The 26302-nt window shown below is 43.7% G+C and overlaps 1 protein-coding gene across 1 annotated transcript in view; it reads left to right on the top strand.

Annotated features, from left to right (window-relative positions):
* The window catches only part of TRIM59 (tripartite motif containing 59), a 19347-nt gene extending 6304 nt beyond the window's left edge, over positions 1-13043 (top strand). The window contains exon 2 of the mRNA XM_019503227.1: positions 9374-13043. Within this exon, the coding sequence (XP_019358772.1) occupies positions 9377-10600 (1224 nt within the window). The 5' untranslated portion in view covers positions 9374-9376 and the 3' untranslated portion in view covers positions 10601-13043. The remainder of the gene's footprint in view (positions 1-9373) is intronic.
* The last annotated feature ends 13259 nt before the right edge of the window (positions 13044-26302 follow it).

The following is a 26302-nucleotide window of genomic DNA, read 5'->3' as shown; positions in this document are numbered from 1 at the left end:
GAGGATGTGTTGGGAGAAAACATGGAGTGCCTGCTGGCTGGTGGGCAGTTCCAGTGCAGGTTTTCCCAGAACCTTCCTCTCCCTCAGCCCAGGTGGGTGAACATGCAGGGGAAGATAGGAAAAAAACATGCCCTGGGGTGCAACAACAGAGGGGTGAGGGGCACTGCAGGCCCCACGTGACACACCGAAGTGCCCCCTCTCCCCCCGACCTTGGCTCACTGTGCCCACTCCCAGGAGCAGGGCAAGAGGGGGGCGAGTGCAGCGGTCCCCCTTTGTGGGCCACATGTGCACTGCCTGGCTTGGGGGAATATGCACAGACTACCACCACTGCTCAGTCATCACCGCACCTTGTACCTGTTGCCCCCAGCTGGAAAGCCGCACGGGATGTGGTGATGTGGTGGTGGCTGCCGCGTGTGAGCCCTCCTTACCCCTCTAGCCGGGCAGGCATGTGCATCTCGCAGAGGGTCACTGCTGTCCTGGCCCCCCTGACCCTGCTCTGGGCAACTGGTGTGGCGGCGGTGCAGTGGTGCTGGCACACGGTGGCTACCACCATGCTGCTGCTGGTGGCCAGCACTGCACTGCTTCTGGCCGCTGCCCCCACACTGCATTTTTGGTTGCACGCCATGGTGGCTGCCAGCACCACTGCATCACCACTGACATGCCCCTCATCACTTGCCCAGAGCAGGGGTGAGGTTAGTAGTGCCCCGCTGCGGGCCTCACATGCCTGCTTGGCTGGGTGGAGCTCACACACGGCGGCTACCAGCACACCTCTGTGCAGCTTTCTGGTTGCTGGAAGTGGCGCACGGTGCAGCAGTGGCGGGTGCCCTGCGTGAGCTCCCCCTTACCCAGACTGTGGCCCACAGAGGGGCGCTGCTGCCATCGCTCCCCCGGCCCTGCTTCTGGGAGCAGGCACAGAATGAGCTGAGGTGGGGGGCTGGCAGTGCCCCTCACACCTCTGCCACTGTGCCCTGAGACGCACTCTGTTCCCCCCCTCAAATCTCCTTGTCTGCCCAGGCTGAGGGAGGGGAAGGTGGTGGAGAAAGCCCCACGAGGAGTGCCCATTAGCCAGCAGGCATTCCATTTCTTCGCCCAACACATCCTCACTCCCTCAACCCCCAAGCCCCACTCACCTCCAGGAATGAAGAAGGGTGATCCTGATGCAGCCTCTGGTAGGTGAGAACGTCGGGTCCTGCCCTTTCCCCCTCCCCCTCCGGGCAGGGTTGGGGGTTTCCTGCCTCTTTTGCAAACAGCTCTTGCAGGCTGGAACTCAGCTAGCCTTCAGAGCTCTTTACAAAAGGGGAAAATCCACGGGTTTCCCCGCTGAAGGGAAAATCCACGTTTTCTGATTAAAACAGGAATTCTGTGGTTTTTTCCATTTTTATGTGGGAAATGGAAAACCTGGATCTTTGCTCATCAAATACCTTTCTCCTGGAGATGGAGTCCTTTCACCCCATCATGGGGGTACCAAGTACTTTAATCCACATGTGATATTAGGGATATAAATACTGATAAAAAAAATCTGCTTAACGTGTTATTACAATGCTGATAAAAAAAAAAATACTGATAAAAAAAAAATATCTGCTTAACCTGCTAAATGATTAATGTGGTATGGCAACCCCTTTCCTGGCTCACGTGAAGCTGTTCTGGCCCAGCCTGCAGGGCACCCCTGCCCAGCCTGGCACCAGTGAGGTGCTTTCAGCCCCCCAGCTCAGTGGCTTCCCAAGGGCTGCACCTCAGTGAGCTGGGCTGCCAGGTGGGTCCCCTGGGCTTGGATGCAGAGGAGGCAGGTGAGTGGAGTGTTTCATGGGGCTGAACCACAGGCCTGGGAGAGCTACCCCGTTCCATTTTGCTTCCATCTTTCCCCTGCTGGTCCCTGCAGGTCTGGCTGTGGGGTGTGTGTGCAGGTGCTGCCAGCAGCAGCTGCAGTTGCAGCAACAGAAGGTGCCGCATCCAGACGAGGATGGGTGCCGTGGCACTGGGCTCCAATATGTGGCTCTGCAATGCAAAATCAGATCAGTGGGGTGCTGAGCCCCAGGCTGGCACCTGTCCCATCCCACCACACAGGAGGGGCTTCACCTGTCTGCGGGAAACTGGGGGCCAAAGCATTGACTAGCCCTGTCAGACAGGCCTTTTTGTTACACTTTAAAATCATGTGGGCCCAATCCACCAAGTTTCTTATTAGCCTCTTTCAGGCAGGGAAGCTACAGGAAAATGGGACAACAGATCCCTTGGGACAAATAATACAAAAAACAGGAATGGGAGTTGCTGGTTCAAATGAGTGCCAAGAGGGGACACTGGGCAGAACACAATGGACAGTGCGCACTGGCTCTCAAACAAGTCCAGGGAGCCAGTGGTCACCCTGCCAGACAAGCAGCACAGCCTAGGAAGTGATGGGTGGCTGTAGCAAGCAAGGGGCTTAATGGCAGCTGCAGTGGGCAGGTAATGCTGAGAGGGAGCAGGCAACAAGCCTCCTGCCCTGCAAGTGGGTGGGGGGAGAGCCTGCCAAGTGACTCTGGGCTAGGAGTCCAACCACGCCACAAGGGAAAATGTCTCAGTCCTGCTCCCCTCACAAGAACAACAAACAGCAGCAACTTCTATATGTAACTTTATTTACGTAAAAGCTTCATTATTAAAACATTTTGCCTTCCAGAAGTAAAATACCCCGGTTAAAACTTCAGGAGCGATACACCCCAACAACTTTATTTACACACGGTCTTCGCTATTAAAACATTTTGCCTTCCAAAAATGAAAAAAAAAAAAAAAAAATCTAATTAGAAAAAAATGACATCTCAAGTTTCTGTTGAGGTCAAACAAGCAACAACAAAAACAAAAATCTGCATCGCAACTCTGTTGATGATTCTTATTGAGAAAAATTAACACATTGACATGCTCTGCTGTCAATTTTTAGTGCAGCGTATTCATAATAAGCCCAGCAGTAGCAAAGACTCATTCTGCAGGCACAGAGGATCCTGGAATGCATGGGTAACTCTTAGCCAGTTTAGCAAGCCTTGGAAAGTGCTATCCATTGACTTTTCCTCCACTCCAATGAAGTGGACACCATGAAAGCAGGGCTCCGTGAAGTAATTCTTCAGTTAATTTTCCACTTCATTCTCATAAGTTTATCAGGCCGGCAGCTTGGAGAGCAGTGTCCAAGGGCTCAGCGGTGGGGGAAGGGCTGGGACAGGGGCAGGTGCTGCAGAGCCAGGGTTAGGCAGGGTTCAGGACGGAGATACAAGTGGCTTGTCCAGGTGCTGTGGGTGCAGGAGGGGTAGCTCCTGGCCTCTGTGCACACCCCCAGGGAAGGCACTTGGGGCATGTGCCTCCAGATTTTTGCATGGCCCTGGGCTGCGCATAGGGCATGTGGTGGCGGTGCTGGGAGGGTGGAAGCTATGGTGGGGGGGAGGAGGGTGCCTGCAGTCATGCCATAGCTCCCCCATAGCCCCTCTCCCAGTGCCACTGCTGCCTGCCCTACACACAACCCTGGTCCAGCTCCCCCTCTCAGCTGGGAAGAGCCTGGCACCACCCCTGGCCCCAGCCTGCAGCAGGCAGCCTGCTCTCGCTGTGAGCATAACAGAATTAGTTGGATAGTGGCTGTATCTTTAATTCTGGAATGGATTTTTTTTTTAATTACAAAACTTTTTAGACCAGGGACACTCAACCCCCAGCCAGCTGGCCAGTTGGCCTGCAGAGCTGTCATCTGGCCTGTTGGTCTCCCGGTAGGTCTGATAATTTGTTGGCAGGGGAGCAGTGTCAGCATTAATTTCTGCTCCCCCACTGCCAAAATTCTTGACTGGGTGGGCTGGGTAGTATGGCTATAGGACTGATCCGGGCATGCGGGGCTAGGCTGAGGATCTGAGTGCATGGGGCTGAGGTGGTATGGGGCCCGATCTAGATGTGCAGGGCTCATTCTCATGTGCCAACCCCATAAAGGATCTGGCCTGTGGACCAGCCCTAGGCTAGTCATCTGGCCCATGCACCACTGTTTTAGACAGTTTTGATATGCTTAAATGGAATAAATTATTTTTTTTAAAGGAGCAATTTGTGCTCTAAGTTATTGCACAAATTAAACACAACAAACTGGAAATTAATTTTGAAACCTGGTTATGATTGTATACAGAAGCTTCTCTTAATTTTTTTAATGTGCTATGTTGCTAATCCAATATTATGTTAAAAACAATTATTCCACTGTTGTATTTTGTTGTTAGGAAAGCTTTCCTAACGCGTTGTTATTAAAAGAAGTCCATTATTTCCAGTAGAATTTGTGGACTGCTCACAGCTTCACAACTGAGCCATTCTCACAACAGAAATGCAGTGAAAATTCACCCCTTCATTTTTTTACACACCTTTTTCAAGCCATGAGGTCTTATTTTGTTCAGTTTCCAGTCCAATTTGAGTATCTGAAAAAAAAACTAATCTCCACTCCAAATGTAAGTAGCTTGTTTGTTTCCTGCTGACTCCCTTCCAGGAAACCTTACTTGTTTTCCTTTCTTCCCTTTTTTTAGGATGTGTTTTTCTCTGATTCTTCTCCTGCTCCTAACCCTTTTTACTTCAACCCACATGAGTTTCTGTTGATACTACTTTTTCTGCGCAACACCTGTGTACTTCTGTAAGGAATGGAGTGAAACTGAACCGAGGTGGTGCCTGGTTTGTTTCCTCTGTGCTTGTCAAGGAAATACTCTGTGCAAGAATACCACAGACGATGCCCCCGACTGCTGTAGCATGGGACCCCACTGTGCGGTAGATTAAAACTTGTAAAATACCTGAGCCAAATGCCAGAAGCAACTCTTAGAATAGTGCATTGAAATATATACATGTATTTATGACAAAGATGGACAAATTTGCTATGGCTTTTTATTGGCATTTTCCTTCAGAGAGCTCTGACAGCAGTAAATTGGATTTGGGGATTATATGCATAATCTTAGCTGGCCAGTGTTGCTTAAGAGATTCTGTAGATAAAATATGTAGTTCACACTTTAGTGTTGCCCTCTGAGGCAGTGTACTCTGAAAATGGGAGTTACTCCTGAGTAGTAATTCCTTTTTGAGTTTTTGTAACTAATAAGCAGCTGCCATCACAATTTTAAATCTCAGTTACCTGGGAAACAAACCAAGGTGTTTCTGTGGTAATGACATTTTGTGATTCTGTCTGCCTGGTAGCTGTGCAGTTCTTGGGTTATGAAACACTCTTGAATTGAGTGGAGGCCTGTAAGTTGGTCATGTTTTCTACTTTATTCAGAGCTTCAAGCTTTGAATGACTTCAAGAATACTAGCTTATTTCCTGAAGGTAAATTTTGTTTAGTTGTAGTGTGTATTCTTTTTCATAATTTGAGATAATCATATAAAGAGTACTGATGAAAATATTCTTATGAATTCATTCATATTATTTTTAAGCAATTAATTTAAAGCTGCAAAGTGATATACTTCCTCAACAGAAGAAAAGTCAATCTTGACTTAGACATAAGGAGAGAGTAGGCCACAGTTAATATTTAAAAAAAAAACAATAGCTTTGCCTTGACAGTTAATGGTTGTTATTTATATATTCATATATATTATATAATATATATATAGCTGCAAGAGTATAGTTGAAATGATCATCTTCTTTTGAACGTCTTTAATTTGTTTTTCTCTTTTAATTCAGGGTTATACTTTTTGACCTGCTAAAATTCAATAATGTAGATATTAAGAATTGTTAACTTGGTGTCTAAGTATAAGTAGAAGTAAAAAAAATCCGTTTCCTTGAAATATTTTTTTCCCAAATGCACATTAATTTGATTTTTGATTTAATCATTTCATGTGTCTAATGTGAGAATGAACTGAGTTCTCAAGAAATAACAGACTAACAGGAAAGGATTCCTCACCCAGTTTTGCTTAGGATCTTAATCCCAACCTGTGATGTTCCTGATGTTGTAACAAAACACATCACTCTGAATCAACAGTACTCTATAAACCTGAGTGCCAGCAGGCACAACCCACTGTTGCTCTTTCTGAAAATCGGCAAATTTCCTAAATAAATTATTCAGTTCAGAGAAATGCCTCATTGTCTTTAATAAGAATAATTATTAAATAGTTTAAACTTATGCACAGTGGTGAATGCTCAGACACAAATTATTGCTTTTTGTAAGTAGAGCAGTCTTCCCCTTCTGCTCCCCAACTCGTTTAACCTCGAGGAAGGAAAAATTTCTGTATGCAAAGCTTCAAGTAATGAATAAAACATAAGTGCTAGTATCTCAGTCATGACTGATATCAGTTAACTGATTATGTATTTACAATAATCACTAATATAAAACTGAGAAGGATCATTTGATTTGCATAATTGATTTTCTTCAGAAGTTAAAGATTTAATTTAAATAATTTGTCCAATTTTTTTTTCTGCATGTCTTACTTAGTTTTTTACTGATGTAGTTTTTTTTTCTTGGTTAGTAAAAACAAAATTTGTTAAGTGGGAGGATACCCCATCTATTTTATAATTATAATGTAACATGCATATTCTGATCCTTAATTTTTATGTTTTTGTTATAGTAGCAAATAATGATACCTTTTTATTGGGTTATTTTTAGGTGATTTGTATTAAGTGCTGTTTGGATTAAAATAAAATAAATAATATATGCAAAATAACATTTTTAATTTATTAGCTAAATAAAATGTTCATATTAACTGGGTACATGTATCTTTTTTCTTACCAAAATATATTTTTCCTATAAGAATATGTTATTAGTTGACTGAGTGATGCTTCTAATTAACATAAATACATTTTATACATCAATACCTATTTTAATTCATTGTTTTGAAGTAGAAGAAAACCAGTTTTTCTTGCTTTTTCAAATCCTGATCATTATCTCAGCTTTGGATGAACAAGTCTTTAAACTTAACTGAATACACTGAAATTAAGATAATGTTTTTCTCAGTATCTGAAGACTAGGCTAACACAGGCAAAACCTGGCTTGGGAATATATAGAACTCCCCTTTCAGGTGTTATACCACTGAAGAGCACAGCAGTTAGACTTTCTTTAAAAATGTAGCAGCAAACATACTACTGTTTTTTTTTATTTTAATCTGTTTATTTTAATGTTATTGAATCCATATATAATTTATAAGCCTTAACATAGGGTGTTATGACTTCAAATTTACTTTTGAATATTTTTCTTTTTAAAAAGGAATATATTTATTTTAAAATCCATGAATAAACCTTTTCTTTTTAAATATATTTTTATCCACCCTGAGATAATCAGTCATGATGATACAAAAACAATGTAGCTGGACTTCTAGTCTTTTAGGGCTCCTATACACATGCTCTGATGTGCTGTATATAATTACAGGACATTGGAGCAGACTTGATTAATTTGAAATGGGATTAATCGGCTCTGCTGGAGTGTGGTAATTACTGCGTTCCGACAGACTCCAGGTTCACATATATCAGTGTCCCTGCAGTGAAAAATGGCAGTTCTTGTTTGTGGGCCGGATCTGGCCCACAGGCTATAGATTGCCAACCCCTGATATAGGGCAGTCGTTGACAACTTCTGTTGCCTCAAAGTTCCCCTTTGTTACCATTTTTAATTTAGTTACATCCTATTTCAAAGTGTATTGCGGTGCATTTTTGACTAAAGGCAACATTATTTTTCTGCTGGCCATAACAAGAAAAGTAACAGAGCAGTTCTCCTGGCCACAATGGGTCAGATGCTGTAGATTCCTATATCAAATCTCTTCAATACAAACACATGTTTAAGTGTTTGCAGGTGTAACTGCTAATGCATAGATAGCATCCATAAAAGAATCTCACAACTCCCTGGTTGAGAATCAGTGATAGAGGGTGTTCTGATTCAGATTAGAGTTTAGGATGGGTTGTTGAAAGGGTCAAGAAATGCATGCCACAAAAATATTCTGTGGTAATATTAACTTTCTAAGTAAAACAATTGTATAAAGAAGCAGAATAACTTGGTAGTCAGCAATAACACTGGATGTCCTAGTCTTTGAGATTCAGCCAGTGTGATTTCACTAGCGTTGGCTGAAATCTACAAGTTAAATGTTTCAATGGTCTTTTTTTTCCTGCTATTACTTGAGCTTTTTAAGTTCAGGGGTGTCAAACGTATGACCTGTGGGCCAGTTTCAGCCTGTGGAGCCCTACAATCTGGCCAGTGGTGCTGCCAATAGTTTAGCTGCTTCCTGTGTGCTGTGTGAAGAGCGTGCACTGGCTCCAGCTCTATGTGCAGCACCTGCCAGACCTGCAATGTGCTGGGCCAGTCCAGGCTGCATACCACATGCCATGTGCAGGGCTGCTCTGTGGGCCCAACCTGGGCTGGATGAGTTTGATACCCCTTCTGTAGTTGAATGTGTGGACATGCTTAATCAAATATTTAAAAAAATACAATCAAAACTTTAAAAGTTGTAGTCAAACAGTGATGCCTTTTTTTTAACATGGGGAATTGTTTCAGGAGATTCCTAAATAGGAATCAGTCTTCCCCATTTCAGTCAGGGTGTTTGTAGACAAAAGAACCCAAATAAAGTGCTTTACTTTAAGTTTGGTGTGTTCCCTCATGAAGCCCCAGGCATGTCCAGAAGAGGCAGTGCATTACTTCAACCCAAATCGCTCAACATCTATAAAGATCGGGCACTTTAGTGGGGCTTTTTTAGCACTTTTATGTAATAGCTGATTGCTGCTGCATCTGGTAAAGCACATTTTTTTAACATCTGCAAGCAGCCTCAGTCACTGAATAAAGGAAGTGCAATCACTGATAAACAGACAGCTATTGCATGATGTGTTTTGCAGTAACTTGTAGATTTTTTTCAGTTATGTTTTATTAGCATCCACAAATTATACTCATAGGAGTGTTTAGCTGCATACTGTGGACCATCTCTCTGTCTATTATTCAACTTCCCTGCGTTAACTGTAATGATTGATTACACAAAAAAATAACATTAGGGAAGTACATGTATAATTGCTTTAATGTTCTGTCTTTTTTTAAAAGTTAATCCTACTTCCTAAATTTATACTGCTTGATTCTCTTTTTTCTTGGTTGAATTCACAGGCAGTGCCAATTCACAAGGGGTTTTTTATGTTTCCTGTCCTTTCTTATATTAAATGTAATGTTTAGTAGAGGCAGCTATGAAGTTTGCTTCTTGTTTGTAGTGTAAAAGCTGGAAATGGAGAGAATGATATGTAGTCACTTAAATGCAGCCCACAGTTTCTATAGTATATTAGAAAACCTATGTAAGCTACCATGCTCCCATACACTTTGTAGAAATTGCCTGGAAAGTGTTCTTTAGCTGTCAGCACTCTTTTTTTTTCTTTTACAGCTAATTCACTAGTTTAAAAAATCAGTTGATTACATATATAGTTAAATTCTATAAATTGACTAAATTGTATTTTTTTCTGTTATAGGAAATGCATAATTTTGAGGAGGAATTAACGTGTTCCATTTGCTATAGTATATTTGAAGACCCACGTGTGCTACCATGCTCCCACACATTTTGCAGAAATTGCCTAGAAAGTGTTCTTCAGTTGTCAAGTAACTTCTCCATATGGAGACCACTGAGGCTTCCACTGAAGTGTCCAAGTTGTAGAAGTATTGTTGAAATTCCTCCTTCTGGTACTGAATCGTTACCTATCAACTTTGCATTGAAGGCTATCATTGAAAAGTATCAGCAAGAAGACCATCCAGATGTTGCTACATGTAGCGAACATTATAGACAGCCATTAAATGTTTATTGTCTTTTAGATAGAAAATTAGTGTGTGGCCATTGTCTTACGATAGGTAAACATCATGGTCATCCCATAGATGACCTTCAGAGTGCCTATATGAAAGAAATAGAGACTCCTGGGAAACTCCTTGAACAATTAACTGATAAACATTGGAGTGATGTGTGTTTGCTAATTGAAAAGTTAGAAGAACAAAAATCTTGGTGTGAAAATATAGTTCAAGATGACAAGAAAGCTGTAGTGCAATATTTTAAGAAACTTAACGAGACATTGGAACATAAAAAGCAAGCTTTGCTAGCCGCTTTGGATGAAGTTAATACTTGTATTATTGAAGAATATGAACCGCTCATTGAGAAGATGAAAGGAATAAGAGAAGAACAGCTTGATTTAATGTCACTGAACACATCTATTAAAGAAGAGTCATCTCCACTTGTTTTTCTTGAGAAGATTGATAATGTGCGCCAACGTGTAAAAGCTTTGAAACAAAAGCAGCTACCAGATACCAAGCCTTTTGAGATTTATCCACGAGTGGGACAGCTGTTGAAGGATGTATGGTGCAAAACTGAAATTGGTCAGATTAACAAGATCCTCACTCCAAAAATAAAACTTGCTTCGAAAGGAAAGGTATGCAAGAAAAACAATGAGAAGGAAAGAGGACAATCTAAGGAATTCCTGCAGTCTGTAAACCCTCTGGTAGTGATGCTAATATCTATAGTAGTAATAATTATGGTTTCATTTAGCAAACCTTTATTGTCAGTTGTTGTAAGTGATGCTACTTCATTTGGTATTTCAGAAGTGTTGCAGTTTGTTTATCAGGATTTAGATCAGATTTTGCAGACATTAATGGAAATACTGTCCCACACATCTCATTTACTGACAGAATTTATAGGAAGAATTATTTCTTTCTGAATTTCAAATCTTAGTTTAATAATTGGAATAACTGTAGGAATATTCATTGTAAATGAACTCTTTCACAAGATTTTTTCATTCAGTTTATATCTAAAAGCTACTGAAACATTCATCCCTTTAAAAAAAAATGACCCTAGGTTAATTTGTAAAAAAATAAGTGCAGTTTAATCAGGTTGTTTTTTTTTCAGAAGGGATATCTATTACCAACCCCCATTTAACAAGGGTATAAATTCATGTACTAAAGAATTAATAATGGACACTAAATCTCTATTTTGGACAAAGCTGAGATGAGTAAATGGAAGTGCCAGTCACTGACCCCAGCATAATGAAATCTTGTATTATGTACTTCATTGCTTTTTACATACAGGGTTGATTGGGCCTACTATTTGTTCATTATCACATGTTAAATGACTAGGGTTTCATCTGGGTTATTAGTGAATCATGTTACTTTGTGTTTTCTTTTATACATAAATACAGAGTCATGGGGACATCCTTTCAATTGGAGATAAATGTGTTGCTCTAGAACTTTTTGGATGATACGTTTTGAAGATACTTGGCAAGAGTATAGTCCTGAAAGGTGTTGAATGTGTGTGACATTATATTGTTCTATTCAGCAAATATTTGCTGCCTTATGAGGTTGGGCCACTTACTTTTTGCTAAATGTTGAGTGGACCCACAATAGCCATTGGGAAACCTCCATTCAAATGAATGGGGGCAGAATTTCAATTCTAGAAAGAACAACATGAAATAAAAATACAGTGTAAATAGTTTCTTAAATTACAAGAATAATTGAGATCTAGTTCAGTCTGAAATAAGTGTTTATGTTCCTACTATATAATCAGATTAATTTAAACCATGGCTTATTCCATTAGTTAAGATGCTAGGAACTCCATATTCACACTTAATAAAGTCAGTAGCAAAACTCCCTGTAGAAACAGGATTTTGCCCTTAGTTGTTTTTTTTTAAACAGGAAGAGTAATCCGTTAACAGTGAAAAAATTCCGTGTAGCACCAGTCCATAGATTGTTGTTGTAAGGCTACCTAAACACATCTGAGTTCCAAGTGATAATTGATGCCTTGTAAAAATTTCATAGTTTTTTCATAATATGCCAATAGGTAGCCTTTAATGACAATTGTAACTGATTTTATTGTAAAACAATCACATGTGGTGTATTATGGCATTGTTTCCAAACTATTGCGTATTTTAAAATAATGTAAACACAATTATTAAACTCTGAGAAACTACTGTTTTCCTCATGACATTTTAAAAGCTCACTGTGAACAGGCAGAAGGCTTCTTTTTCCTCCTTCCTCCTCTCCCCTGCATCTCTGCCAAATGAAAGCTTGTTTTTGCAAGATGCCAAGAGCCTTGAACTTGTATTGACTCCAGTGACAGTTTGAGGGCAGTCAGATCAAGCTCTGAATTTAAGATATTAACGAATTAAGTAATTTAAGACTTAAAATTTTGGGGCCAGTAATCATCACGACCAAGCAAGATTGGATTATTTTCAGTAATTAATGCACTGAAAACAAGACACTGTAATAGGATAACTTAAAGTGACAGCTCTTGTATATGCCATATAACCAAGGGTCTTTATCCCAAATAATTAATTTTAGCACTTAGTATAAAAAAATCACTCTGGCATAGGTCAGCCCAAAATGTAAGATTTAAAAAATAAATTTCCCAGTGTTGACTTGTTTTTTTTAAAGAAATACTATTAGTAGGTCTTTATTCAGAGCTGATGATTCCCTGTTAGACTTTGTAACCTGAACAAAACAACAGTCTGTTAGGAGAGAATTAATTATTTTCATTGACAAGGCTGAATCAAATGGAAGGAGTAAGTAAGTAGCCAGCATAAAAGGAGTCCAGACCAGTTATATGTAGATCTGTGGTTCTAATAGGTTACATTTAAATTAAGGATAGCACCAGGTAGATGCTTTGTGGGCAAGTTGGTATGGTTTTCTTTAGACCACTGCCTATTAAGCACACAGTTTGTATTCAAAGTAGAAAAGTTCCTATAATCTCTCTATATGTTAGAGTTTATATAGGTAACTTCCCTTGACATTAACCACCAGATTTTTTAAAGAGATATTTAAGCTCTTACTGGAATTTTCAGAAACTTCTGAGTGCTTAATTTTCATTAAAACCAATGGGAGTTAGGCAGGTATGACCTTTTCTTTTGAAAATCTTACCGTGCTGCTATCTGCATTATTAAATACCTAAATACTTTTAAAATTTGATACTTAAGTGCATGTCTGTTGGAGTCTTTTTAGGATGTCATTCCTCTTAGAATGTCTTATGTTAGTTTTCTGGCTTTTAAAAAGATCTTTTATAAAAATTTATAATGTAGTTTTATATTACAAATATCCTGAATTTGTACTATTTCACGTACTTGGTATTTTAATAAATCTGTATCTAAATAAAAATACATTCTTATGGGAGAGGGATTCTCCATGTCTCACTACTATTTGTAACTTGTAAATATCTGGCTGGAATGATGCAGTGAAGTCTGACATATGAGTGTGAGTCTCATTGAAGCAAGTACTTTTGAATTGAGGATTGCACAGTGTATCCATCATTCCTTAAACTTTTGTATTCTTTGTATGCTCCCACTTATTTTGCTTAGATGTTTAGTGCATTTATAACTGAGAGAAGAAATGTTGAAGATGCTCCCTGGAGAGTCTTGTCATACTCCAATTGGGTCTGTTGGCTTATATTTTAAGAAGTCTAATTTCTTTTACTGTTTTACTTGATCTTTCTAGATTTAGTAGTGCAGAATTGGTATAACTTCCAAAAATCTTGAGGAAAAGTATTTAGAAAAATAAGATTAATACTTTTTCAATAACGGTATGTCTATTCTGTTGTGTACGCAAGTCCTGACTTAGATGTATTTTTGCCTGTCTATCCTCTAGCATCCATACGCCATCCTCACACAACCCATACCTATGTATCTGTGTCTATGGTGGTATTTCAGTCTCGTTTATTGGGTTCCAAGTTTTTTATGTGGCTTGTTCCTGCCTGGATTTTTAGCGCCTAAAAAGTTTAGCTGGTCTAGGAATATAGCTAATATTGTAGGAACATTTGTCTGTCCCCAGCTGAGCATAAGTGAGTTTTAGACTACTGAAATGTTTAGCTCTGCTTATTCCTTGCTTCTATCCTTCCCAGCCAGTGCCAGAGCTAGGATTTAGTGCAGGTAGATGAGCCATTCTTGTTGTGACAGAACTTTTATTACAGCAGGATAGATATTATATTTTTCAGGTGGTGGAAAGCATTTCAGGAGCTGTTTCTAATCCATGGAAGACAGAAGGACTTGAAAAGGGAGCCTGTGCCAGCGTAAGAATACTTCTCTGTTGCTGCACCAGTGGATTGCTCATATGCAGTTGAAGGACAAGTAGGTGAGCATAGTGGAATCACATTGTCATGAAGATCTGAGGTGATCAACAGTAACTCCAGAACTTCTACCCATTGAAGCATATCTTTAATGAGCTATGCAAGGAGACTGTCCCTGCCCCTCTAGCACTTGGACATTTTTAAATGATGGAGGCTGCACCACTCCGGAAGGAGTGTTATCATGTGAAAGCTATCTATCTCAAATTGGTTCAGGTGTTTGCTAGTGACCAGTCAGATATTTCCAATTCAAATTTTACAACTCAAAAGTTTTCCAGTGGCTGTGTGACAGGAGTAGCATGGAGGTGAAACTGTGTGCACCTATGGTGAAGTGGCACTGGGGACTGTTTTCTTATGACCATTAGGGGACCACGGGCTAAAATACAGTATTTTCTCACAAGCCACATGCCTCCGAATAAGACACACACCTTGGCAGAATGAGTAAAATAAAACTTGTTCAAGAGTCATGGCCAAAAGTTGATCTGTAGAGCAAGGGGGAGAACATACTCTTCAGCTCACTACCCCTCTTAGTCCTGCTTAGGCAAATGCTAGAGCTAACCCTCTCACAGGTGCTGAATCGGCAACAGCTCTTGGCTGCTCAGCCAAAAACTACTTCCAATTTGAGAGTGGCTATCAGAGGGTTAACCCTAGCTCTGGCTGAATAGAGGGCTGTGCCTCTGCTGCTTGTTGTCCCAGAAAGAAGGAAGATGAAGGTAAGGCTTCTATTCCAGCATAGAAAATTAGCTTCCCCGTTTAAGACATGCACCCCAATTTCAGAGAGCTAATTTGGTGTGGGGGATGTGTGTGTGTGTGGTATGTGAGTAAGTACCATAATGCCCAATCCTGATTCTCATTCCCTTGACAATTGGCAAGACAAGTAGCAGAGTCTCCTGTTTTGTTCATCCTTTGCTTTTTTCTTACTCCAGGTGCTTACAAATCCCTGTTATATCTGATAGCAAATTGTCTCCAAGTCTCCACTGTTTCCTCTGTGCTGATTGAAGATCTCCCCAAGTGTCCCGTGTTCTGACTTTGGAATAGCTGAGTTGGAAAGATTTTCCAAGAAAAGAGCATTCTTTCTCCCCCTGATCCCTCAGTACAGAAGAAAAAAAGAAAAATCCTTGCTTTGTTCCATGCCAGCAGGGGGTCAGATATATACAGCCTGTGGAGTCCCTTTTACTATCCTGGACCATCCCCGCATGCAGTGCCCAGGCACCTGTGGCACACACTGGATGTAATTCCAGGCTACACCGCATGCAGTGCCTTGCACAGGAAGGCAGGTGCTACCTCTGCTGGATCAGGAGTAGTGGGGAGGGGGCTCCGTGGGCCTGATTCAGCCTGTGGACTAGTTCCATGCCACTCATTTAGCCTGCAGGGCCAGGTGAGTTTGACACCCCTACCTTAAGACAATCACATACCAACTTACTACGGTTTTCTTTTTCCTTACACTGGCCTGTCCTGCCCTATTCAGAGCTTATCTAGAAATGGAACAGACCTTAGTAAGAATCTCGTATTTAATTCTTTTGAAATGTTTGGGGGATTGGGGTTGGGGAGGGTTGTTTCATATAGTTGGATCAGTTACCAGTTTCGATTTTAACACTCAGGTTGAAGAAGCATATTATTCCATGATTCCCAGAGTGGGAGAAACACCAAATTTTTCAGGCTGTGGGTGGAATTGCATTTATATACCCAGATTTTTAAATCATCTAGTGAGCAAACAACATTTTAAGGAAAGGAGAGGGCTGGGAGAATTGTTGGGGTACTTGGTTGAAAAGCTGTCCTACCCAGAAATCTCATCTGGAGAATTTTTCATGTACCTGACACAGCCCTTAGGACTTGCAGTGCAGTCTGGGAAACTGCTTTAATATCCGTATAATTCATTCTGTTTGCCTGGCAAATTATTTAATCTGTCATTCTATATCATTTAATTTGGAAGTTACAAAGAGAGAAGTATATGCAGTATATTATTTGCTAAGCCTGTTAAAATATTTTGAACTGAAAGGTTAATATACAGTAATCATTGTCTGTGTATTTAACCTGCACTGCCACCCCCCACTTTGAATCGGTATTACATAAGATGAGTGGAGCTGGGAAATGGTAGGGTTAGTTTCGGCTAAGGGTAGAAGCCCTTTCTCATTGAGTTCCTTCCTAACCATGGAACTGTCTAGAGACGAGCACACATGCATGGTTTAACTGCTTCCATGACACCAAGCGGGTAGATTTTACTTATACAGTTTTCCATGTGTTCCCTACTGACCAACATGCATATAAATATATAGATGATGGGTTTAGGGGTGGGTGCTTGAGCACCAACACATAGTAAACAGCAGCCTTCAGTATACAATTACTGTAAGGGTAAGGGCCTACCAAATTCACGGCAGAAGTGGGCTGCGCTGTGGCTCCTTTAATCTTGTAGGTTCCCCCATGTGCCCCTCCACCACTGATTGGTGAAAGGACCGCACTTGCAGCTCATTTCTGATTGGCGGGGAGGTGAAGCCTGCTGTTTTAAATAGGATGCCATTTTTGCCTCCTTCCACTGATTGGCTGAGGGACCCTGGTGGCCCTGATGCTTGTTGCTGACCGCTGGGGAGGCAAAAACCATTCCATGTTTAAAACCATGGCTTTCACTTTCCTGCCAATCGACAGGGGGGAGGGGCACACGGGGGAACATGAAAGGTGGTATGGAATAGGGCTGTACAAAATTTCAGCAGCTGTTTCATTTCGGAGGTGTTTTGGCCCATTTTGGTGACTGAAATGCCAAATCTGAAATGAACTGGAAGACTTTGAAAAATCTCTGAAACAAAACCATCCAAAATATTTCTGAAACATTTTGGAGGCGCCCCTGGGAATAGTATGGCACAGCCCTCCTTTAAAAGTGCCAGGAAGCTGGGGCTGGGTGGGAGATGGGGCTGGGCAGGGCAGCCATCGGGGATTCTCCTGCGGCTCACCCTGCTGAAGCAGAGGCAGGCACGGCCAGAGGAGCCCCATCCCCTGCCTGGCCCAGCCTCCAGACACTTTAAAAACAACAACAAACCCCTGCATTCACCAGCTGCAGCAATAGCAACTGGGGCCTCTGAGGGCTTGTGGCAGAGCCCCCACGTGCAGTAGGGGACAGCAGAAGTTGCCCCCCTCCCCCTCTGCTTGGCATCCTCAAGGCAGCTGTCGCATCGTGTGGGTGCAGCACGGCGCTGCACGCTTTGGCAGCTGGAGCCCGACACCTCTCAGCCCCAGCTCCCAGACAGCGTGCAGTGCCCTGCTGAGCTGTGCTGCACCCGCACAATGCAACAGCTGCTGTGCAGGTGTCAAGCGGGGCGGGGGGGGAAGGGTGATCCCCACTGCCCCATGCTGAAGGGGGGGCTCTGCCACGAGTGCCCAGAGGCTCCACTTGCCACTGCTTTAAAAAAAACAAAATGCACTCACTGGCTGCAGCAGCAGTAATTGGGGCCTCTGAGCACTCATGGCAGAGCCAGTGGGAGCAGCGGGGATTGCGGCAGGTGCCAGCACAGCTTGGCAGAGCGCTGTGTGCTGTCTGGGAGCTGGGGCTGCTGGGGCTGAGTGGTGCCGGACCCTGCCCTACAAAACTCCTGCACTCACTGGCTACAGCAGTGGTGACTGGGGCCTCTGAGGGCTCATGGCAGAGCCCCCCATGCAGTGCGGGGCAGCAGGGATTGCTACTCCCTGCCTGGCACCCACGCGGCAGCTGTCGCATTGCACAGGTGCAGCATGGCTCAGCAGGGAACCACACACTGTCCAGGAGCTGGGGCAGCTCCAGCAGTTAGCTGGAGCCTGGCATTGCTCAGCCCCAGCTCCCAAACAGTGCATGGTGCCCTGCTGAGCCATGCTGCACCTGTGCAATACGACAGCTGCCATGTGGGGGGGGGGGGGCGATTCCCACTATCCCCACTGCGCGGGTGGTGGGGAGCGGGCACTGCCACGAGTCCTCAGAAGTCCCAGTCGCCGCTGCTGCTGGAGCCGGGTGGGGAATGGGGCTGGGCAGGGCTGCCTTAAGGGGGCTTCTCCCATGGCTCCCCCTGCCAGGGCAGAGGCAGGCACAGCCAGGTGGAGCCACCCAGCTGATCCAAATCTCTGAATCAGTGCTGAAACTCTGAAACAGATTCGGCCGAATCGAAACAGAGCAGTGATCCAAAATGAATCACTGTCCTCCAAAATGGCCAAATCCGAAACAAAACATAGCCATTTTGCACAGCCCTGGTATGGACTCTGCTTCATGCCAAAGGATGGGGCTGCACAAGTATATTAATAGCTCTGCTTGCAACTATGCCTCCCCTGATTCTTTGTGGGATAAAAGTAAATATGGTGAATTTGGCCCAAGGTTTTTGGAAATCCTAGGTTTTAACTTCCATTGGTCACAAAGCCGGTGAAGGCCAAAGGGACAGCCCCATTTCATGTTTCTTACAGCAGAGATGCCTTTGTGTGATCTTGCTCATTGGCAATGTGTAGCGGGTGGACGCATGTGCATGTGCACCCTTTGCAAAAAGGTGCCGCCAGCACCGTCAGCGGCACCTGCGGGCGGTCACTGCTTGCCACCCCCACCTCTCTGCCGACACTGCCAATAGCATCTGTGGACAGTCTGCAATTGCTGTCGCCAACCACTGTTCATGGCGCCTCGTGGCTGGTCCCTGCTCACCGCCACCTCCCCCCTGCCTCACTGCCAACACTGCTGGCGGCGTTTGCATGCGGTCCATGATTGCTGCTGCTGATGCTACCAGTGGTGTCTGTGGGTGGTTGCTGTGTGCTGTGGCTGCCCGTGGGAGCTCCCTGCTTGCCACTGCTGACAGCGCTGCCACCGTCTGCGGGATCTTGCTGTACCCCCTGAGGGCATGTGGCATTCGTGCAGAATGCTGAATGCAGAATGCTGTTAAGTTCTGGTGATGTACAGGGCATTGCATTGCTGAATCTGCAGAGTCCTCATTACCCTTGCCTGCATGAATATCCACCTGGGTGAGGTGACTTGTGCTAGAGCCATAGAAGAGACCATGGTGGCCAAAGATCTCACAAAGCACATGGTAGAATTCTATGGTATGCTCTCTGAAAACATTTATGGTCTATTGAAAGGAGAGGGCCCCCTCGATATGAATGATGGTGATTTGCATTGATTTCCAGACTGTCTAATACTAATTCTGGGTGTGGGGAAAAAAGTACAGAGTGCTTGGAGATGGTAGTGCTGCAGACAAGGTAAGACCATACTGATCTATGCAGACCTGAGCTGAGGAAACTGACTGTGGAGTGGTCACCTATGGCCCAGATGCAACCGTTTTATCTGATCTGTGGAGCCAGGGAGCTTCTGTGATAATGGTGGGGAGAAGAGGTGGCATTGCAGGGGAGGAGCAGTGGCTGTGGCATTGCCATCTTCTGGCCTGCCTGATAATGTCTTTGAGCATGGAAAAGCAAGCACCGATTGTGATACGGGAGTTGGAAACTCCCAACAGCTATTGGTTGGTGACCAGTTAGTTATGGGAAATTTACTGATGAATCTGCAGTATGACGCTTATGCAGTCATCAGGGGGTGGTTTTTTTCATGTCTCTAGAGGCTTTTGCACTCAGATAGCATCTGTGACTTATGACTCATACACAGGGCACCTCAACTCCAGAAAATAACCATTCAGCTACTGATTTAAGCAGCTAAAACAATGGTTGATTTATATATATCTATATCTATGTATAGATGCTTAATGTTTGGTTGGATGCATCCAATCATTACTTTTTCAGGATATTGCTGATCTGCTGTATGCTGTGCAGAATCTGAGGGACTACGGATGGCCAAAGGAATCTGAGCAGCTCTCTCAGTGGATCGAGTGACTGTAGCCAGCGTTCCCTGATGACAACCTGAAGAAACTCATGCAGAAGAGCTTGGTCATATACTTGAAACAATCAGGCAAGTGTATGAGGCAGGTAGGGTTTGCATTTTCATGAATGTATGCAGGGAGTAGTGCTACAATTCATTGAACAAATAAAGTGATTGTTCTCTCATTTGGCACTTGTCTGCATTTGTCTAAATAAAACAAAGTGGCAGCAATACCAAATGGTGCTATGGGGAAAATATGTATGTGCAGCAATGTGTGTGTTAACAGGTCAGGAGTCTGGAGATGTGAACTATGCAGTGTGTAGTCCCTAATATTCAGTGGTACTGAGGCTCTGAGCCAAGGGAAAAGGAAACCTTGCTCCACGATGCACCATCTGAGACCCAGAAGGCTGAAGTGCCACAGAATCAGGCCTGCGCAGCAGTTAGAGCTTCGCGCTTGCTCTTAAGTCAGCACTCCATTTCTCTGAAAGAGTAAGAGCAGACTGGAGCACTGCTACCAATATGCTGCTTGCTTTGCAAGGTTGCCTTCAGGGAAACAGCACACTCAGTTGCTTCCCCTCTTGTTCAAGGGGCAGTTAGTGAAACCCAGAGTGACAAGTTTCTTACTCAAAATGTTGCCTCAAAATTCTCTCTTAGGCCTCACCTGGACAGTTAGAGTAATTGGTAACAGAACTAAAAGTAGTGTTTGCTTACATGTAAGTGGTCTTTAACGACAACCAATGTAAAGTTAAATCCAAACCAACAATTGTATAAATGGGTAGTGCTATCAAAGGAGGAGTTTCAAAAAGCTGAAAGTAACTAAATCAAATGAGTGGTGAGACTAACAGAAAAATCCCCGTGGTAATTGGGAACTATTTAAAACTATTTTGTTAGATCCCTTACACCAGCAGTTCCCAAACTGTGGGTCGTGACCCAAAATGCGGTTGCAGTATCAGCGGATGGGTTCATGGGGGTGGAGCACTATGGTTTGGGAGTGAGGGGCCATGCTGAGGAAATGGGGTCACGCTGAGGAAAAGTCTGGGAAGCTCTGCCTTACACCTTGCAATTGAAAGAGGGCTACATCTTGTTTTTTAAATCAATCTGGATTAGAAAAGAAGATATAGCAGCTATAAACTATATATATATATGCTATCTGCATGGTGCTATGCAAGGAACCTCAAATGTGAGGGCCCCTGTCCCAACATGCTTGAAATTAGGTTTTAAGAGTATCTGTCTTGCTGTAACAACCTGGTGGCTTTTTTGGCTTTTCATCCACCAGTGTCCTCACCTGGCAGTCCTCAGATCACTTGTCTAAAGTCTTTCCGTATGTTAGAGACCCCATTCCACAATGAGATCTGAACCTAGTCCTACCAGCGCTAACAAAAACACTATTTTTGTCAGTGGCAGCACATTTATGAACATAAATGAATGAATTTATGAACGTAGCCTACCTGGTTGTGAACCCTTTGCAAAGCTAGAGAGACCTAAGCTATCATGGAAGATCCTCCATATTTGTCTCTACCCTGATAAGGGGATCCACTGGAACCCACTTAAAATTTCTCCCATATGTAGTTATAAATTTTAACCTGGGACAATTTCCACTCTTCTCACTGAAGCCTCGTGCCTCCTGAACTGAGGCCTTCCTAGATACTTTGACATATTTGCATAGTATTATGCCCTTCCAAAAAATCTCCAGGGTTATTTGCCACCTTAGCCAAGAGATGCAAAGTGAGTCTTTGCTCTTTACCTGCTTGAACAAAGTAGATTTCCAGCGTGCACACTGGGTGATGTCCATATAGACAATGACTTAAAGAAAAGTTACGTTCAGAGAATGAGGATCACACCTGGCAACTATTGCCTTCAGAGCTGTACTCCAACCTTTCTTTTACTATGGAACCTAGATGCTAAGAGGTATACAAAGCATAAGGTTATCAGAGTGGGTGGGGTATGAGTTTCCTCTATAAAAGGAATGAAATGTGTCTCCTATAGTATCAGTGGCTTTTATTTCCTTATATATATTTTATAAATGCATGACAAATTGCACTGAGATCTGTCCTCAGAAGACCCAAAGACTGAGAATTTTTTCTCTGTGAACACACTAGAGGGGAGGAGCAATGAGCAGGGTGCAGAGCTTTATAAGCTATGCAATGTTGGAAGAAAAACAAGTAGGTTGAAATGGCCAGGAATAAAATTTAGGCTGGAAATTTGAACCATCAGATGAATGAGGTAGTGAAACCAATTTTTACTTGGGGCACTAGGGATTACGGCCTTCTTAGTTTTGGTAAAACTGAATGTAATCAGTTAATGATCAAGTTTAGGTGGTGTGGTTGTCTGTAATCCCAGGGAAGTAGAACGTGATGAGACCTGGTCCTACATTCCTCTATTTCCAAGCTTAAATTTTGGGGGGAAAAGTGCAAAGTACTATGCTTAAAAACAGGGTGGATAAAAATCAACAAATTTTTAAACTAAAAAATTGGATTTTTTTATTGAAATCAGATTTTTTTTTGTATTTAATCATATTTTTAATTTTTTGTTAAGATGCTTTTTTTAAAAAGCCCTACATATAGTTTTAATTTAAGATATGTTAAAGCTCAAAAATATCATCATGGAACAGGAATTATAACTTTTAATTATATACTATTTGAGACCATATAGTCATATACGCTTTTTAGAAAAGTTTTGTAAGTCACAACAGGCCAAGGACTGTATTAGGAGCCCAATCTTACAGGGTTCCCAGAGGCTCCTCTATAGAATAGTAAAGATAAAAGAAAACCACTCTACCCAGTGGGATTCAGTGCTCAGTCTAGAACAGCAGTACCCAACCCCAGGTTGCGACTCAAATGAGGGTCAGGGGGACAATGCCAGCGGCGCCACACAGAAAAGAGGAGTCACGCTGCATGCTGGGAGCAACCTCGCCCCTGTGCCACTGCTGCACTCCACTCCCAGCAGCGGGGTGTGGATAAAAAAGGTTGGGAACCACTGGTCTAGAAGATCCATTAAGTATCTCTGTAGTGCTTAGTTTGTTTCAGTTCTCAAACTGGATTTGTGTCTCCAGAGATACTTCTTTGTTAGCAGTATATGGAGATAAGAGATAACAGATCTGATTACCTACTCATCAGCCCTATTGTCTGCCTGCAAGTTCGTGTGTACAGTCAAGCCCTTACCTCTCTCTAAAATTGCAAAGTTTCAAAAAGTTAAATAAATAGAGGATCGTTGAGGGTGAAGTAGATCTGGGCAAGGAGGAGGAATCTGGAGATAAATGCAAAGAGAGAGGGCCAGTAGAAACAAAGAGAAACATTTTTGAGCAGAGTGTAGCCTCTCTACTGATTTGAGATCTAGTTAGGGAATGCTATGATAGAAAAGAGAGCCTATCATGGCAACAGGCTTACCAGACCGTAAAAGAGACCCTATTTGGGAATATTTTAATGAAGTTCCTCTACCTGTGGGTAAGACAGGCATGTGTGCAAAATGCAAACAGTGCAACAAAGCAATGCAAGACCTGGTTGCCTAAATGAAAACATCATGAGAAGTTTTGGGAAGAAATGGGAACCACCCGACAAAGAGAGGAAAGAGTGTCTTCACGACAGGCTCACTCACCTGGTGAGGAGGGCTTTAAATTAGGTTGGCTGGGGAATGGAGACCAAAGCTCTGAGGTAAGTGGGGGAGCGGCAGACCTGAAGGAAGAGCAAACAGGAGGGGGCAACAGGAGAGGTGCTTTCATACTTCCTGAGAAATCGGGGCAATCAACTAGTAATCTCAGGTGTTGTACACAAATGCACAGAGCCTGAGAAGCAAGCAGGAATGATTGGAAGGCCTTGCACAGTCATGGAACTATGACGTGATTGGAATAACAGAGATTTCATAAATTATAGGTCGGAAGGGACCCAATGGATCATCATGTCCGACCCCCTGCCCCTGGCAGAAAAGAGGGCTGAGGTCAGATGACCCCAGCCAGGTGACTATCAAGCCTCCTCTTGAAGACCTCCAAGTTAGGGGATAATATCACCTCTCTTGGAAACCCATTCCAGATTCTGGCCACCCTTACTGTAAAAAATGTCTTCCTAATGTCTAACCTAAATCTACTCTCCACTAGTTTGTACCCATTATTCCTAGTTACTCCCTGGGGTGCTCTGGTAAACAGCGCATCCCCGATTCCCTGCTGTCCTCCCCTGATAAACTTATAGGCGGCTACAAGGTCACCCCTCAGCCATCTTTTGTAAAGGCTGAAGAGATCCAGACCCCTCAACCTCCCCTCATAGGGTTTTTTGCAGAGACCACTAATGATGCGAGATGTGGTGGGATAGCTTGCATAACTGGAGCATGGTCATGGATGGGTACAAACTGTTCAGGCAGGACAGGCAGAGGAGAAAAGGAGGAGGGGTCGCACTTTATGTAAAAGAGCTGTATGATTGCTCAGAGCTCCAGTATGAAGCTGGAGATAGGCCTGCTGACAGTCTCTGTGTCGGGGTCAGAGCAACAAGGGTGATATCGTGATGAGTGTCTGCCATAGACCACCAGACCAGAGAAGTGGTGGATGAGGCTTTCTTCAAACAGCCAGTGGAAGTTTCCAGATCACAGGCCCTTGTTCAAGTGGGGAACTTAATTCACCCTGACATCTGCTGGGAAGGCAATACAGCAGTGTGCAAGCAATCCAGGAAGTTTTGGAGAGTGTTGGGGACAACTTCCTGGTGCAAGTGCTGGAGTGGCCAACTAGGGGCCATGCTCCTCTCGACCTGCTGCTCACAAACAGGGAAGAATTGGTGGGGGATGTAGTAGTGGATGGCACCTTGGGCAGCAGTGATGAGATGAGAGTTCAGGATCCTGAGGAAAGGAAGCAGAGAGCAACAGAATAAGGACCCTGAACTTCAGAAAAGCAGACTTTGACTCAGGGAACTCATGAGCAGAATCTCCTGGGAAGCCAGATGGAGGGGGAGAGGAGTCCAGGAGAGTATGGATTTCTTTAAAGAACGTGTACTGAGAGTGCAGGAACAAACCATCCCAAAGTGCAAGAAAACTAGCAAGTATAGCAAAATAATGGCATGGCTTACCAGGGAACTCTTTAGTAAACTAAAACACAAAAAGGAAGCTTATAAAGGTGGAAACTTGGACAAATAACTAGGGAAGAATATAAGAGCATTGCTCGGGCATGCAGGGATGAAGCCAGGAAGGCCAAAGCACAACTGGAGTTGCAGCTGGCAAGGGATGTGAAGGGGAACAAGAAGAGTTTCTACAAGTATGCCAGTAGCAAGAGGAGGATCAGGGAAAGTGGGGGCCCTTACTGAATGGGGGAGGCAACCTTGTGACGGTGCAGAAAGGGCTGAAATGCTCAATGCTTATTTTTGCTTTGGTCTTCACAGGCAAGGTCAGCTCCCATACTGCACTGGGCAGAACAGTTTGGGGAGGAGATGAGCAGCCAACAGCGGTGAAAGAACAGGTGAGGGACTATCTAGAAAAGCTGGGCATGTAGTAGATCATGGAGTAGATCCTCATGGAATCCATTTTTAAGCACTTAGAAGAGAAAAAGGGCATTAGGAACAGTCAGCATGGATTCACCAGGGGCAAGTCATGCCTGACCAAACTGACTGCCTTCTATAGCATTGTTTCATAGTTTCTAGGGTCGGAAGGGACCTGAACAGATCATCGAGTCGGACCCCTGCCATGGCAGGAAAGAGTACTAGGGTCAAACGACCCCAGCAAGCTGTTCATCCAGCCTCCTCTTAAAACCCCCCAGGATAGAAGCCAGCACCACTTCTCTTGGAAGTTGGTTCCAGATCCTAGCCGCCCTGACCGTGAAGTAGCATCTCCTGATAACTAGCCTAAATCTACCCTCTACCAGCTTGTGACCGTTATTCCTGGTCACTCCTGGTAGTGCTCGGGGGAACAGGGACTCCCCCAATGCCTGCTGCCCCCTTGATTATGTGAGTGTCCCTCCTCTGGACCCTCTCCATGTTGTCCACATCCCTCCTGAAGTGCGGTGCCCAGAACTGGACTCAGTACTCCAGCTGCGGCCTGACCAGTGTTGCATAGAGGGGGAGGATCAACTCCTTGGACCTGCTTGAGATGCATCTGTGGATGCATGACAAGCTACGGTTGGCCTTACTGACTGCATCCCCACACTGCCAGCCCGTGTTCATCTTGGCATCAGTGATGATTCCAAGATCCTTTTCTGCCTCTGCACTGACGAGAAAGGAGTTTCCCAACCTGTAGGTATGGTGCCGGTTGTTCCTCCCCAGGTGCATCACTTTGCATTTGTCGGTGTTGAATCCCATCCTATTCTCTTCTGCCCACTCCTGTAACCTGTCAAGGTCTGATTGTAGCCTATACCCTCCCTTCTAGTGTGCCCACATCCCCCCACATCTTAGTGTCATCTGTGAATTTGAACAGGGTGCTTTTTACCCCTTTGTCCAAGTCACTGATGAAGATGGTGAACAGTGCAGGCCCGAGGACCGAGCCCTGGGGGACCCCACTTCCCACATCCCTCCAGGTCAAAAATGACCCATCCACCACCACTCTCTG

Source organism: Gavialis gangeticus, unplaced genomic scaffold (assembly GCF_001723915.1).
Source record: "Gavialis gangeticus isolate Ggan-Ray unplaced genomic scaffold, GavGan_comp1, whole genome shotgun sequence".
NCBI classification, from domain to species: Eukaryota; Metazoa; Chordata; order Crocodylia; family Gavialidae; genus Gavialis; species Gavialis gangeticus.
Note: the sequence above shows the minus strand (reverse complement) of the source record. Positions and strands in the feature narration are given on the sequence as shown.